A 15818-nucleotide genomic window follows, 5' to 3' on the forward strand; every position below is an offset into this window, starting at 1 on the left:
GACTACACTTTTTTAAAAAAAAAAACCTATTTACACGCTGTCCTTTGCAGAAGCAAGTTATGAGGTTGTGGGATCCCGGCGCTCGCTAATGCGTGTCACTGACTTCATGGGTGCAGTCCCAGTCCACCCATGCCACACCCAGACCATGCCCCTTTCCGCCAAACCTTTTTTATCCGCATATTTGGAGATATGTGCGTGGCTGCGGGCCTCTTAAAATCTGCACGGCCTGCGCTTGCCCCAGTCACGCGCGTTTCTCCCGCATTTGCCGCTCGTAGGGCTTTTAAAATATGCCTTTTTCATACATATTTACTATGGCTATCTTGAAAACCATGACGGCTAGTGTGCCTCTAGAAACAGTCCTACTGGTCCTACAGTACGTTTTTATGGAAAATACAGCACCATTAAGGCTAGAATATATAGAGTTAAAGAGGGCCCAGATGGGTCAAGATCAATAGGGCCAGGCTGAGAAGTCCGGATTTAGAACTCTCATCTCCCCGAATGCAGAGTTTTGTGTGCGTCTTTTAGGGAAATCAGAGTTATAAAAAATTACAGGACAGGTAGACATTGCTAGCTATGGGCATACAGGGCTCATGCCCTGAATCTATTGGCTATTGCTTGGAGTCTTAGGCAGTTGTTTTATTCTTCTCTACGGTGTCCGCTCCAGCATCACCCACTCCTCTCCTGTTTCAACAGGCAGCACCTGGGAGAGAAGAAGGGGGAAAGAACTACAGCAAAAACAGCCACAGCTACAGCCACAGCCTGTGATCAGAAACTCTTAGTTTTTGGGTAATTGCCAGGTTCTTGTGGCCTGGTTTGGCCTCTGTTGGAAACAGGATGCTGGGCTTGATGGACCCTTGGTCTGACCCAGCATGGCAAGTTCTTATGTTCTTGTGACAGAGTGGGGGAGGGAAGAAGGCGGATACCCTGGTGCCCAAATGGTTAACGGGGAGGGGGACGAGGTAAATGATGAAAAGTAAAGTGAGGTGAAGAGGTGCGAATGCTGGCCATGGAGGGGGGAAGAATGTAGTGGAGGACATGAGGAGTAGTAAATGCTTGGGTGGGGGGAGTGATACAAGAGAGAGAGTTAATGTTGGTGGAGGGGAGGGAATGCTGGGGGAGGCATGTGAAGGGACACTTAATGCAGTTTTCTTCCCCATCTCCCTGAAATCCTCAATGAAAGCTTGGGTTATCTAAGGTGATGAGAGAGAGTCAGGGTAAGGGGTGCATGAGAACCATGTGGGAGAGTGCAGGGACATAAGACCTGGGGTGGGTGTGCAAAAGAGCTGGTAGAAACCCAGGTAGGGGGTGCAAGAGAGAGCCGGGAGGGGGAGGGCCTGCGTGAAAGAAAGTCAGAGATATTGATGGGGCTGAAAAGGGCCAGAGCCGGTGTTGGGGTGGGAGTGGGGCAGGAGGGTATATGTGAGAGAGAACCAGAAGTTGTGAAATGGGGATGATGGGTGACAGAGCCAGATGTAATGAAATGGGGATGGTGGCAGAGAGCTAGAGGTGGTGATGGGGGGGGGGGGGGCAAGAGCCAGATATAGTGATTGGGAGGAGGAAGGGTTTGAGAGAGAGAGATTCAAGGTAATGGGGGTCGATATGTGAAAGCAGAAGGGGTAATGAGGGGGTTTGTATGAAAGAGAGTCCGAGAGAACGTTGATGGTGGCTTTGGGGTTGGGGGCTGGAAGGGGAGAGTACGCAAGGGGATGACTGGTGGTGAGAGTGAATCAGAGAGAGGATGATGGGGAAGCATGAGAAGAAATAATTGGGCTAAGGGAATCATAGTGGGGATGATGAGTTGAAGGAGTCACACTGAAAGAGTTGGGAGAACATGAAAAGCAGTGAGTGAAATTAAATCACTGAGAAAGTCAGAGTGGGGATGATGGGGATTTGTGAGAAAGAGAGAGGAGAAGGGAACCAGACAGCACGAAACTGATCGGTGGAGCAACCAGTGAGAGACAGAGGGCTGAGATGGGGGATGGAGAGGAGAACTGGGGAGGAGAACTGGAGGGTGAGAGATGGTGAAGAATAGCAAGAAGGGAAAAGGAGGTCCAGGTGTGAGGGGATAGAGAGAGTGACATGATGGTGAGTTAACAGAGAGATTTAAAGGCAGCAAGGAGAGAAATGAAGGGAAAGGAAAGGAAAAGAAATGTGGGAGAGGGGAGGAAGTGATAAAAACAGGAGAAAGAAGAAAACTAAAATGGAAAGGAGAGCCTGAAAAAGAAGTTAGGAAGAAATCATAAAAAAGAGACCAAGACCAATGCAAAACCCCCTCTCAGATCTCAAAGACAGAAAAAAGTGTATGGAGACATGTAATTATTGGTGCAGCCTTTGTGAGTCTGATGAGCATACAGAAGGCTCTGGGTGGGGGAGACCCTGGGAATTATCAAAATATCTGCTTTATGGAAAATGTTTAAATGTCTGTGCCCACTGGATGGCGCGCGCGCATGTTATAAAATGCGATTCCAGTGCGCACATGCACGCTGGATTTTAATGTCCGCCGGTGCATGTGCGGGCGGGTGGCCTCCTCCATGCACGGGGGGGGGTGGGATTTTAAAAGAATCGCACAGCAACGTGTTCAGGCCTTTGCCGAGTTCTTCCCAGTCCACTCGTGGACTGGGAGGGAACTTCCCTAACCCTAATCCTATTCTTCCTCCCTCTTCCCCTCTCCTCCCCAACCCCTAAACCTACCCTAGCTATCCCCCGTTTTTTTTTGTTTTTATACTTGCCGCTCCTTCGGAGCAGAAGTAAACTCCACATGCCGGCTGGTTGCCGGCGCGCTCTTCCCCTGGACAACATCTAATGGCGATGTCCTGGCCCGCACCCCCAACTCCGCCTCGCCCCTCCCCTTTCTTCAGGCCTGGCACTTCTGCGTGTATCGGGAGTAACGCGCGTGGACGAGCCCTTTTTAAAATGCGCTCGGCGCGCAGGGCCCGGCCACGCATGTAACCCCCGGTTATTTGCGCGTGCGGGCCATTTGAAATCAACTTGTTTATGAATAAATGTTACAATCTTAACATGAACTCTGAGGAGCCAATGTAACCCTTTATGTTTTCGTATAATCCCTTCAATAAGGCCTGAACCCGTAATCAGCTGGTGCAAAACCCAGCTAGGTTAACCTAGATAAAGAGAATTCGAGCAGTCCCATTTACTTAGCACTAAGGCTTGTATGACTATTCTGAAATCTTCATGAGAGATGTAGACACCCTAGTTGTTTTATCATTCTAAGTTTAAAGAAACATGGCTTGGCTACCATTGTAATCTGTGATTTTGAAGTAAATTGAGAGTCTACATGCATTTCTAAATCTCAAACTTCAGACACGAGGGGATCCAAGATGGCGGATGCCGCCACGCCAGTGCTGCCCTGAGCCATACTGCTCTTTCCTGATGCTGATATGTTTGATTTACTTATTCACCTTTGATGGAGCAGATTCAAAACATATTTGAAGGCCCGCAGCAGGTTACTGCTGACTCTAAAGCCCATGAAACTGATATAGTGATGTAAAGAAGTATGGGGAGAATCGGGAATAACAAGTCAAGGAAAATCAAGGGAATTCATTGATGTTGATTAAACATAGTTCACTTCTACTTAATGAAATAGAGTCCCATAACTTGTGCCTCCATCAGCTTTCCCAGGATTTGTACAGTTACTGCAGCTGATTTGTTTAAAAGATATTTATTGGAAATTGTAAAAGTACTGCCCGAGTCAGTTCACCAGTCTCCAGGGACTATTATTTATCACCTTCAAAAAGAGATTCAGAAGGACAGTCGCCTTCTTTGCAAGTCAGAGGATTGTCTAGATTTAACAACTACCCTGGAGACCTTGGAGGCTGATCAGGTGACATCTGCTGCCTTAATTCTGAATCTCGCTCTTGGTTTAGATAGAGAATGGCTTTTACGATTGCCTTATAAAGATGTGCTCTTTTTAAACTGTAAAGTCAGGATGTGTCCCAATGTGGCCAAGACTATGCAAAGGAAGAAGAAACTAATTTTGATTACGAGGCGCAAGGTTTTGCAACTGGGTGCTTCATTTATATTACATTTTGCATGTAAATGTGCTGCTACTTATCAAACTGTGAGATATATATACAGGGGCGGCGAGGGATGGGACTGCACAGGTCATATCATCGAGAGGGTCATGGGAGGCAGAGTCCCCTTGGAGTCTGGCCCTTCTGGTGACTGGAAACGCTACAGAAGGGGAAAGCAAGGGTCATAATTCCCAAAGAAATGGCAGACAGTGCATCACTGATGATATTTCTTGGAAGCTGGCAACCCTGTAACACTCCCAGGAACCCTATAATCTACCTCCCATATTTCCGCAACATTTGACCCCTGGAGAAGTGGAAAATGGGTGGTTTGTGTGTGGTGAGGGGGTCGGTGTGTGGCACACTCTCTCCAGGTCGGTGCAAGGATATCAGGTGCACTAGGCAAATTTTACACACTAACCCTTACCACACACAGTTAAAAACTGCATTTATAATAACAGATTGTACATGAAACAAGATATTCATAGCCCTCAGAGGTAAAAATATCACAGCAACATGTATATTATTTTTACATGCACTGTACTGGTGCCAACCAGAAAACTCTGCAAAAAAGACCTTTGTTATTAGGCCTATTGTAAAATACATTGATGTGGGGTTTAGCCCCCAGAAAGCCATGAGTAAGCTGAATAACAATGATAATATAGTAAGCCTATTATGATGTATTTTATGTTTGCTTTGTAATCTTAGTACAATGTTTGTTATAAGCGGCCTAGAAATATTTTAAATAAATAAACCTCTCATACCAAACCAGCACTAAATGCAAGCACTCAAGCAGTAACAACCCTACCTTTGAAAAGACAACACTACAAATATGATACCAGGGTCTAAAACACAATATACCTCCTATTAGGAAAACAAAATAAGCCAGGCTGCTGTATCCCTACCCCAAACTACATGCCAACAGAATACGTCCCTTTGATCACACAAATCGACACCAAATATAAAATAAAATAGAATCGTGCAGACAAAAACTGAACTGGAAACTGCATGAAACCATACCTGTATGCAGTGCAACAATGGAAAAAAAACAGAAACACCATCATTTCTCATAAAACATCAAACAAAATCAAGAACTATAAAACATCAATCACAATAGGAAAATCATACTAAAAATATATTTTTATAAAATGTTGATGACTAGAACATCCAGTAATTTAACTCATATACAAATTTTTGAAAATTTCCCAAACACCAATAAAAAATTTCAAAAACAGCAGACATCAAATAATATCCAATAATTTAAATTAATAAGGATAGAAAAATATACCCCATTCTCCATACCTGGGAATTTTTTGATTCCTGTCATCTTGAGATGGTCATGATTAATTGTTGTCTAGTACACATGTCACATACACTCATATGCTCTCTCATGCACATACTCCCTCTCTCACTGATGTGCTTGTTTGCTCTGACACACATGCTCTCACTCACAGCCTTATGTATGCTCTCACACGCATGCTGACTTATTCACTCTCCCTCACACACATGCTCACTGACACACTCGCACTGATTCACATGCTCAGTCACGCTCACACACACGCTCACTGACACACTTGCACTCTAACGCTCACACATGCTGACATACACACCATAACTACCTCATACAGTCAGTTATGCTCACTTATGTTCACTCCCCCCCCCCCCTCTGTGAATAAGTAAATCAAACATTTTTACTTAGATTGGTGGTCAGGGAAAATCCAAGCAGAGCCCAGGAGAGGAGAGTCTGAGTGGGCTTTTAAGGGAGGGGATGGCCATTTGGTGTGGGAAGGCCCGAGCTCTGTTAAGCCCTGAAGTAGTTTTTTTTAATATATATATATATTTTTGCTGCGGCATGAGGGGAGGCATCTGCACTGTTTCCTGCCTCCGTGGTGAAGGTGGGGGTGGTCAGAGACAGCGGTGGGAAGAGTAGGGAGTTGCCACTGTTGCCGCCACAGGAAACTTCAAAGCCTCGTAGGAGACTCCCACAACGGGACAAGCGTGCCTTGCAAGCATTGGGCCACTGCGACCAGCTCTAACCATGTGATTGGCTGGAGTGTTGCCAATCCGCCCCGGGCAAGATGATGAAAGGAGCCTGCTGCAGAAGAAAGCTGTTGGAGCTGGGAGGCAGGCATTCAGCCCCCCGGTGAGACAGCGGCAGGAAGTGTGCTGGCTGCCTCCCGCCGGCAAAAACAGAAGCGGGGCAGGCGCGAATGGAGGCGGCGGCAGTGTTTCCCGCCGCCAGGGTGATGATGGGGGTCAGGACAAGTGCAGCGAACAGACTGATGGAACCGCGACTGCTGCTGTGTTGAAAATACAATGGAGGGCCTAAGGGGGAGGCTCCTGCTCTCCGAAAAATGTCACCGGGCTGCTGTTGGTCGCTGCGACTCTGCAGGCATGTAACCACGGTGACCAACACCTATCACATGATTGGGGTGACCGGCCCACAGGGGCATACCTGAAGTCCCTGGGGGCCAATCCACCCCTGGCAGCGTGAGTGTAAGGCAGTCGGCAGCCGCAGCAAGGACAGGGGCAGCAGTGTGAGGCAGTCATCAAAGGGCTGTTTTGAGAGGGGCATTTTTTTGCCGCCTCAAATTTCTGCTGCCTGAAGTGGCTGCCTCACCCTGTCTCGATAAAGAACTGCCCAGTATATATATATTCTTTGATCCATCCCACTTTACAGCCTAAGCAGCAGGATCTCTCTGGAAGCTTCCTCAGTTCCACCTTGTGATACATCATCTGCCAACCCTCATTGTCTCTTTAGCTGGTATTACTGTTCAGTGAATCTTTTTCTTTCTACCTTTGAGGGGTCATTTACTAAGCTGAGATATGGGTATAACATATGAAAGTGTTTCTCACATGTAAATATTTATCACACAACATACTCATATCGAGGCAATATTGTGCAATATTTATGATTTCATACGATATTTTGGTTAAAAAAAAAACCAACCCACCCCTATTAATAGCTGCTTTGCATGTGATTTGCATGCACAAAATTTTCAAATGCATGCAAAGCCATGGCCAATCCAGGCCATAGGAACCTGTCAAGTACCCAAAAACGAAGTCTATTCCATGTTACCGTTGCTAGTAATAGCAGTGGTTATTTTCTAAGTCAACTTAATTAATAGCAGGTAATGGACTTCTCCTCCAAGAACTTATTCAATCCTTTTTTAAACCCAGCTACACTATATCTTTTTTGCGCAACTATATCTTTTTTGAGATGCGTGACCAGAATTGTACACAGTACATATAGTTGCAATGGAGAAGGTACAGAGAAGGGCGACCAAAATGATAAAGGGGATGGAACAGTTCCCCTATGAGGAAAGACTAAAGAGGATAGGGATGTTCAGCTTGGAGAAGAGACAGCTCAGGGGGATATGATTGAGGTGTTTAAAATCATGAGAGGTCTAGAACGGGTAAATGTGAATTGGTTATTTATTCTTTCGGATAATAGAAAGACTAGGGGGACTCCATGAAGTTAGCATGTGGCACATTTAAAAGTAATTGGAGAAAGTTCTTTTTCACTCAATGCACAATTAAACTCTGGAATTTGTTGCTAGGGGATGTGGTTAGTGCAGTCAGTGTAGCTGGATTTAAAAAAGGATTGGATAAGTTCTTGGAGGAGAAGTCCATTACCTGCTATTAATTAAGTTGACTTAGAAAATAACCACAGCTATTACTAGCAACAGTAGAGTGAAATAGACTTAGTTTTTGGGTACTTGTCAGGTTCTTATGGCCTGGATTGGCCACTGTTGGAAACAGATGCTGGGCTTGATGGACCCTTGGTCTGACCCAGTATGGCATGTTCTTATGTTCTTATTATTACCTAATTCTATGTTAAAAAAAATAACGTGGCTTGCCAGAGCCACATTGTTTCCTGTAAAGTTAGCTATAATTCAGGAGTTGTAGATAATATTCTGTGGAAGCATTGGGATGGTAACACACATCCAGAAGCTCTCAGCCTAAAAATTAAAAGGCCAGCAGCAGCTCAAAACAGACCCCTCAACTGTGTAAAATACCTTTCCCCAGGGTCTGTATAGACCATGCTGATCCCCCCTGCCAGCTCTAAAGGTGGCCCAGCAGGGGCAAATATACAAAAGTACTGTACATAAAAAACTGTGCGGCAACACTCTGTCCTCCTATCCAAACCTCTCCCCTTTCACATAAAACTCACCCACATGGGTTCCAATCCCTCACCCCTGGTTCAACTAATCCCCAGAGCCTTCTACCCCTTGGACCTCTACCTTAGATTAAGTCTCTGGTAATCTAGTGGCCCCTCCAACCCCCCCCCCATACCTTAGAGACCATCCTGATGGTCTAGTGGGCATTCCTGATGTTTAATGAGACCCGGTGCACCCCCTGGTTGACAACATCATTCAAAATGGTGTTGGTGGGCCTTTGCTCCATCATGTGATAGGGACAAATGCTAGCTGGCGCCATTTTAGAAAATGGTGTTGAACGACATGGAGCCTAGGCGGATGTTCTTGGCCCCATTAGACGCTAGGGATGCCCACTAGACCACTAAGGATGGTCTCAGGTTTAGGAGGGATTTGGTGGGGGGCGAGGAGGCCACTAGACTACCAGGGACTTTTATCTAATGTGGAGAGGGGGCCAGGAGGTAGGCGGTGGGGTTCTAGGGGGGTTGGAAGCCCTCTGGGGTTTTAGTTGAACCAGGAGAGGGAACTCAAGGGGGGGTGAGTTTTATGTGAAAAGGAAGGGGTTTCGGTAGGGAGGTGGGGTATCACCATGTAAGTTTTAAATATATTTTTGCACTTGCTACCTCTGCTAGGCACCTCTAGAGGCGGCAGGGGGAGTGGGCAAAGGTCTAAACAGACCCCCTGGGATTTTCTTTTACCATGGGGGGGGTGGTGTTTGGGCCATAGTGGCCCAATGATGATGGCAGTCCTAGGCGAAGGGGACTGTCATTGGGCATTTTCCCTGTGATAATTTTTCTTGCAAAGTTTTCCCCGGTCAGGGGTCAAATTTCACGGGATTGCCTGCAATATTTCTCCCCTCCCACAGTTAAATAATACGGTTTAATAAATAAGGCCCTTTGTTTATTTATAATTTCTTTGACTTGGATTTCCTTAGTAGACTGGACTATTTTTCTTAAGGCAATGTTGGTAATTATTGGAAAGGGAATGGTGAATAAAACGGAAAATGTCATAATGCCTCTGTATTGCTCCATGGTGAGACCGCACCTTGAATACTGTGTACAATTCTGGTCGCCGCATCTCAAAAAAGATATAATTGCGATGGAGAAGGTATAGAGAAGGCTGATCAAAATGATAAGGGGAATGGAACAGCTCCCCTATGAGGAAAGACTAAAGAGGTTAGGACTTTTCAGCTTGGAGAAGAGACGGCTGAGGGGGGATATGATAGAGGTGCTTAAAATCATGAGAGGTCTAGAACGGGTAGATGTGAATCGGTTATTTACTCTTTCAGATAATAGAAAGACTAGGGGGCACTCCTTGAAGTTAGCATGGGGCACATTTAAAACTAATCAGAGAAAGTTCTTTTTCACTCAACGCACAATTAAACTCTGGAATTTGTTGCTAGAGGATGTGGTTAGTGCAGTTAGTATAGCTGTGTTTAAAAAAGGATTGGATAAGTTCTTGGAGGAGAAGTCCATTACCTGCTATTAAGTTGACTTAGAAAATAGTCACTGCTATTACTAGCAACGGTAACATGGAATAGACTTAGTTTTTGGGTACTTGCCAGGTTCTTATGGCCTGGATTGGCCACTGTTGGAAACACGATGCTGGGCTTGATGGACCCTCGGTCTGACCCAGCATGGCATGTTCTTATTATGTTCCTATACATTCTTAGGAGATTTCTGAATCTATAATATTTTGCCTATTTTGATCTCTTTTGCTTTGCTGAATTATTTTTCCTAGGATTCATTTTTTTCTGACTTCTTAGGAGATTTTTGAATTTGTCTAATATTTTGCCAGTTTCTTTCTTTACAAGTCTGCTGTTTGTTGTATAAACAAATGAATACATAGAAATAGAAACAAATCTTGAACTTGCAAAATGGGGAGTTTAATCTCACCCATAGTCAAATAAGATAAAACTTCAGATGGAGAAGTTCTTTCTAACCACAGATTTCTGAAAATGTAAAAATCAATCTCTTAGCACTCATCCAATCATTTATTACTTCAGAAAAGTTCTTAAAGCAGATCCAGTAAAGGATTCCCATCAGGATGATATGGTACAACAAATTGGATATCGTTTGTGTATAGCCAACAGTACACACCTAAAGAAGATAAGATCTTTCCACGAGGCAACAGGATATAAATGAAATAAGAGAGCTGATAAAGCTGATCCCTGTGGGTTTCCAGAATTCAATACCCTCCCTGAGGAATATCTACCATCACCCCTCATCTGTTGCATCCTGTTTGATACAAAAGATGAGAACCAAGCAAGGACAATCCCCACCGCTTCCCCTCAATCCCAATCAATTGAAGTTGTGAAATCAAGATCTTATGATCCACTGTATTAAACACTCCTGCTATATCTAACTGTACTACTAATAATGCAGCATTTCCATCTATCTTAACTAATGACAGCAAGAATCTCAGTCCCACGAGCTTATCTGAATCCAAACTGGCCGGTAATTAGTCATTTCAATAGCTGGTACTGACACATTCTTTCATACTGGGAGTATTAATGCCCTCTTTAATATTTCAGTCAAATATCCTTCCTCTAAAGAAGCAGTAACAATTTTTACTAATGGCTCATAAGTGACAGTCTGCAACCCATGAGCAATCCAAAATGGATAGGGATCTAGATGAGAACATGTTGATTTCAGCCAAGAGAATTAATGCAAACTATGTCCAGAAAACAGGACTTTCCTCTGTTTCACTTTCTAGTTCTTTAGCACAAATGGGTAGGGAAATTTGATGCTTTTCTACCTTTTCTACAAAATACCCAACTTAAACTTTTCACAATCTATAACAAGATCATTTAACTCAGATTTCTTTAGCAAATTCCTTACCAGATAAAATAAAAAAATTGCTTGATTCAGCCTAGTGAGTTATCAGACTTGAATAAAAGGTTCTCTTTGCATTCTGAACAGAGAATCTATTAAGTCTTCAAAGTTATCAAATAATGGTTTTTTTCACATTGTGATTTTTTCTTACGCCAATGTCACTCAGTTTTACGAATTTCCTACCTTTTCATGACCAAAACATTAGAGAACCATGGCATATTAACCTTATTATCTTTTATCGGTATGCCTATCTTTTAGGAGACATTCCATTGTAGGAGTCAAAGTTGCATATCAGTTGTCAACCAGTCCTGCATGTAAACTTTCAGATGATGGAATCCAATCATTCCGAAAGGTATTTAAATCTAGATCTGACAATTCATTCAACCTTTAGTTGCGATAAAGTTAAACAATCTCTGCACTTGGTTGGGACCAGATTGTATGTGGTCCTACCCATAAACAGGGACCATAAAATCTTTTATTTCTCCCATGGCATCTCTGGGGTGTCTACTGATGGGATACCCTGGTCTGATCATTACCTGTTTACACTGTTGTTGTCACTAAGAGTTTCCCTACTTTTAAAACTCATATTCCCAAACGAGTACACATTAAGCCTGATCAATTAAAGGCTTGGCTATTGTCGGTATTAATCAGATTTATCTCCTTCCCATATGTCTTCAATGGCGAATGGCTGATCTGATGCCCTTTCAAACACTATCGATATGTTAGCACAAATTAAACTAGTCCCTCAGTGGTCCTTGTTTTCTGCCCCATGGTTCATCTCTACTTTGAGAGAAGTCCAATTGATTTTACGGAGAGCTGAATGTCGCTAGTGGAGATCTTACTCACTGGCTGACTTAGTGGCATAAGGATGAAAGCTAAAAACGTACAGAGCCATGAACGATGCTGCTAAGAAATCTTAATATTCAGTCAGAATTCAACAAGCTGGCAACAGTCCTCATGAACCTTTCTGAATGAATATTTTACTCGTAACCTGGAAAAGCCAATGAAAATCAATAATACCTGGCTTGTCCTCTCTCAGTGTGCTATGTTTGCTCATTATTTTTTGACTAAAATAAACATTTGTGCTGGTTTTCCAGGAAAAACCAGCCAGCCAGTATCCTCACCAGGGAGTACCGAGATGAACTGAGATTCAATTTATTCCATGTCTGGGAAAGAGAATGTCTGAACTATGGCTGCAATGAATTCATCATCAGACCCTCTGAATCCCTATGCGACTATCCTGCGTACAGCAGTACAGGTGGATATTAGTCAGTTTTTAATGAAGATTATAAACTTATCTCTTTCTGAAACACATTTACCAATTAGTTTGAAACAAGGCTCATTCCAATATCCTTGCTGCCTTTTTGGGCAATTGTAATCCCTTCTTCGGAGACCTCTTGGAGCCATTTCAGTTCCCGACTCTGTTTCCTCTCAATTCACACCAACATTTTGCATCAGGCCACCAAGGAACTGGGGTTCATTCCAGCAGGGAGGAGGATAAACTTCTGGGACCCTAGGTGATGGGGACCCACACATCATCTCTCACTTCCTTCGATATTCATTGGATCACAAGTACTCACACTTGGGATGCCTTATTTGAGGGTACCTTTAACCATGCTGTACACTCTGGTACGGCAACTAAAAATACTTAAAAGTCCAATTCACAACATACATTTTCCAATTTATCTTTGCAAAAAAAAGGAATAATCCAAAAGTGTCTCTTTCTTAGTTTTAAGAGCCAGGTCAGTGTCCCTCTGGCTGGCAAACACTAGGATAAACCCAACCTTCCCGTAGGTTAAAGGAGGGCAGCCCGAGAGAGGAGTGGAATCTCTAGTGACAAAACGACCCTCTGGGGGTATAAAGTCCCAAAAGATGTTCAAACGTCCAAACTCTTTCTCCTTCTCAGTGGGCAGGAATTGGTGGCAAGAATTCCTCCTAAAGCACAATGGAATAGAAAGCTTTAAAAAATACTTCTCTGCTTTTCTGGCAGTGCTGTTTGCTTTTTCTTAATTATTGAAAACAATTTGATCTTGCTCTTGATACTTAAGCTTTTTTATGGGCGAGGATCCGTATTGTGAAGATGGCAAGTTCCCCTGAGGCAGAGAGCTGCTAACAGTGCTCTCGAAACGCTGACAGCGTCGGGTAACCGGTTTGGATTCCTCACCTATAAAAACAAAAGCTAAGTAGCAAGAGCAAGATCAAATTGTTTTCAATAATTAAGAAAAAGCAAAAGATTTTTGGATTAAATTTTAATTGCATGCAAGATTTTCAAAAAAACATTGGTCTTTAAAATACACAGTTCCCGTGATGATAGAGTTTCCCCACAGCGCTTTTGGCTGTTGTGGTGTAATTATTTGAGGAACTGTTGGGCTGATGCAGTATAGGGCGCTCGACCGAGCGCACCATTAGCCCCCGTTTGGCCACGCTATTTTTATCCCTTATTCAGTAAGGGGTAATAGCGCGTGGAAAATGCATGGCCAACCCCCCCAAAACTAATAGCGCCCGCAACATGCAAATGCATGTTGATGAGCGTATTAGTTAGTCCCGCGCGATCCAGAAAGTAAAATGTGCAGCCAAGCCGCACATTTTATTCTCAGAAATTAACTTCTGTACACTTGCCGGCACCGGGCAAGTGTACAGAAAAGCAGAAAAAACTGCTTTTCTGTACACCCTCCGACTTAATATAGCGATATTAAGTCGGAGGCCCCAAAAATAAAAAAAAGAAAAAATTGTATAAAAAGAAAAAAAAATAAGCCCGCGGCTCGCGGGTTGGAAGATGGATGCTCAATTTTGCCAGGGTCCATTTTCCGAACCTTTGGCTGTCAGCGGGTTCGAGAACAGACGCCGGTAAAATTAAGCGTTGGTTGTCAAACCCGCTGACAGCCGCCACTTCTGTCAATAAGGAGGCACTAGGGATGTGCTAGTGTCCTTAGCGCCTCCTTATTACCGCGGTCCCTCATTTGAATAGAAAATCGTGCGCCCAGGAGAGTGGCCTGGGCGCGCGTCGGGAGAGCAGGCGCTCGCCTCGGAGTGCCGGCTCTCCCGCGTATTTTACTGTATCTGCCCGTGTGCGCTGCTGTTGACTGTTTGATGAGTGGTCTACAGCTCACCCTTTTGTGCTTGTGATTTAGTATAGTCTGTGGCACAGGCCCTACAACCCTACATTTCTATTTAGTGAGGCTGTTGTGGCCCATATTTGTAAAACAGTAGTACACAATCTTATTATTTAGTCAGCCAAATGTTAGAGTGTCTTGTTCTAAATTGTTCTTTCCACCTGAAAACACAAGTACTGTTTCCTAAGTAATAAGCGCTATTTCAAAAAGTGAGCAACATAAAAGAGCTACGGTGACAGCCTTGAAGAACCACATGTAGCTCCCAAGAATCACTTGGTGGGAAATGAGGCAAGCTGTGGACTTGTTTGTGTTTTGGAGATCACTACTTCACTTTCTCATCACACGGAAGACAACTCCTGAGTAAAGGTAAGTACAGAACAGTCCGAGCACAGACTGTGCTTACAGAGCCAATATACAGTGATATTTACTGAAAAGCAAGTGACATCTATGGGAATGGGCAAGGTCACTGAAAACACTGGGACTGCCTATGGCTCGATGAGTCCACTCATCACTTTGTAGTATCACGGTTTGTTTATCACGGTTACCTTATTAATGTTCTCCTTGTAACTCGTTCCATGTAAAGCTTGTTGCTATGTTCAGTTATCTGTGAACCGGGATGATGTTCCCCACGTATCCCGGTATATAAAAACACTTAAATAAATAAATAAATAAATAAATAGTAAACAGCCTGAAGAACTCCTGTTTCTACCAAACTCACCAGTCACCGGACTGTCACCTTCTTAGATTATCCACTGTAAACATTCCTCATGCATGCTTGCTTACATTTGGTCTGAGAATCAGATAACTTGGAAAACCAGACCTGTTTGTGACCCTCAGGTACCATGGTAGGCAAATGCTCTTGTGAGCAGTTTGCAACGAGCCTTCTAGTGGTGAGAGGTAACAACTTCTGGAGAGCTAACGTGAGAGGTCCTTCTGTCTGGCCAGCAGGAGAACCTCTTGTTAACTGACCAGGAGAGTGCCTATCTCCGGTCCTGGTCCAAGCTGAGAAGCTTTTCCTCACAATTTACAGACTTGGATCTTACCTCTTTCACCTGACAGCAGGTGTATGGAACTCCGCAAGCCAGTGGGCCTGTGCTGTTACATGAATGGTAAAGATTCACTTTCCAGTCTTCGTAGTCATCCCCTCCGCAGCAGGAGAACTGTTTAAAGATACATTAATAAACAACCAACTTAATCAAGTGAAGAAAAGAACATTTAAACAGCATCATTCAAGAGGTGACAACTACGTTATTCATGGTTATATAGGTGGTTAGGCTGAAAGAGACCAGCGGTCCATCTGATTGCCTAACTGCTCCAATATTAGGAGAAGGAAGTAGTACCTCCTTCCCCTACCGCCTTCTGTGCATCTATGCTCAGTTCTTTAAAGGTGTTAAAACATTCCTACTTCACCCCTAATATGGAAATCTAAGTCCCTGGACCAGCACTTTTAACTCATCTAAACTACATCATCGCAAAGAGAAGTGCACCCAGAAATTCTCCGAAAAGTATTACCGGGGAAAGAGATTAGATATTTGGTGTCTCCCTTACTGTTAAACAGTGGCTGGGATCTGTGAATTGTGAGGCCTGTCTCACTCCCTGTACAGAGCTGGCCAAAGATCACCCTGGCCTCTGCTGATCAGAGGAAAATCCCAGTATTCTTCAGAATACTGAGGGCCAGAGACATAGAAC

At 43.9% G+C, this 15818-nt stretch overlaps 1 protein-coding gene across 1 annotated transcript in view; it reads right to left on the reverse strand.

The window, feature by feature from the left end:
• Positions 1–15818, reverse strand: part of LOC115092825 (tetraspanin-15-like) — a 466288-nt gene that overhangs the window by 148494 nt on the left and 301976 nt on the right. The window contains 1 exon segment of the mRNA XM_029604161.1: positions 15173–15289. Within this exon segment, the coding sequence (XP_029460021.1) occupies positions 15173–15289 (117 nt within the window).

This window comes from Rhinatrema bivittatum, chromosome 5 (assembly GCF_901001135.1).
Source record: "Rhinatrema bivittatum chromosome 5, aRhiBiv1.1, whole genome shotgun sequence".
Lineage (NCBI taxonomy): Eukaryota > Metazoa > Chordata > Amphibia > Gymnophiona > Rhinatrematidae > Rhinatrema > Rhinatrema bivittatum.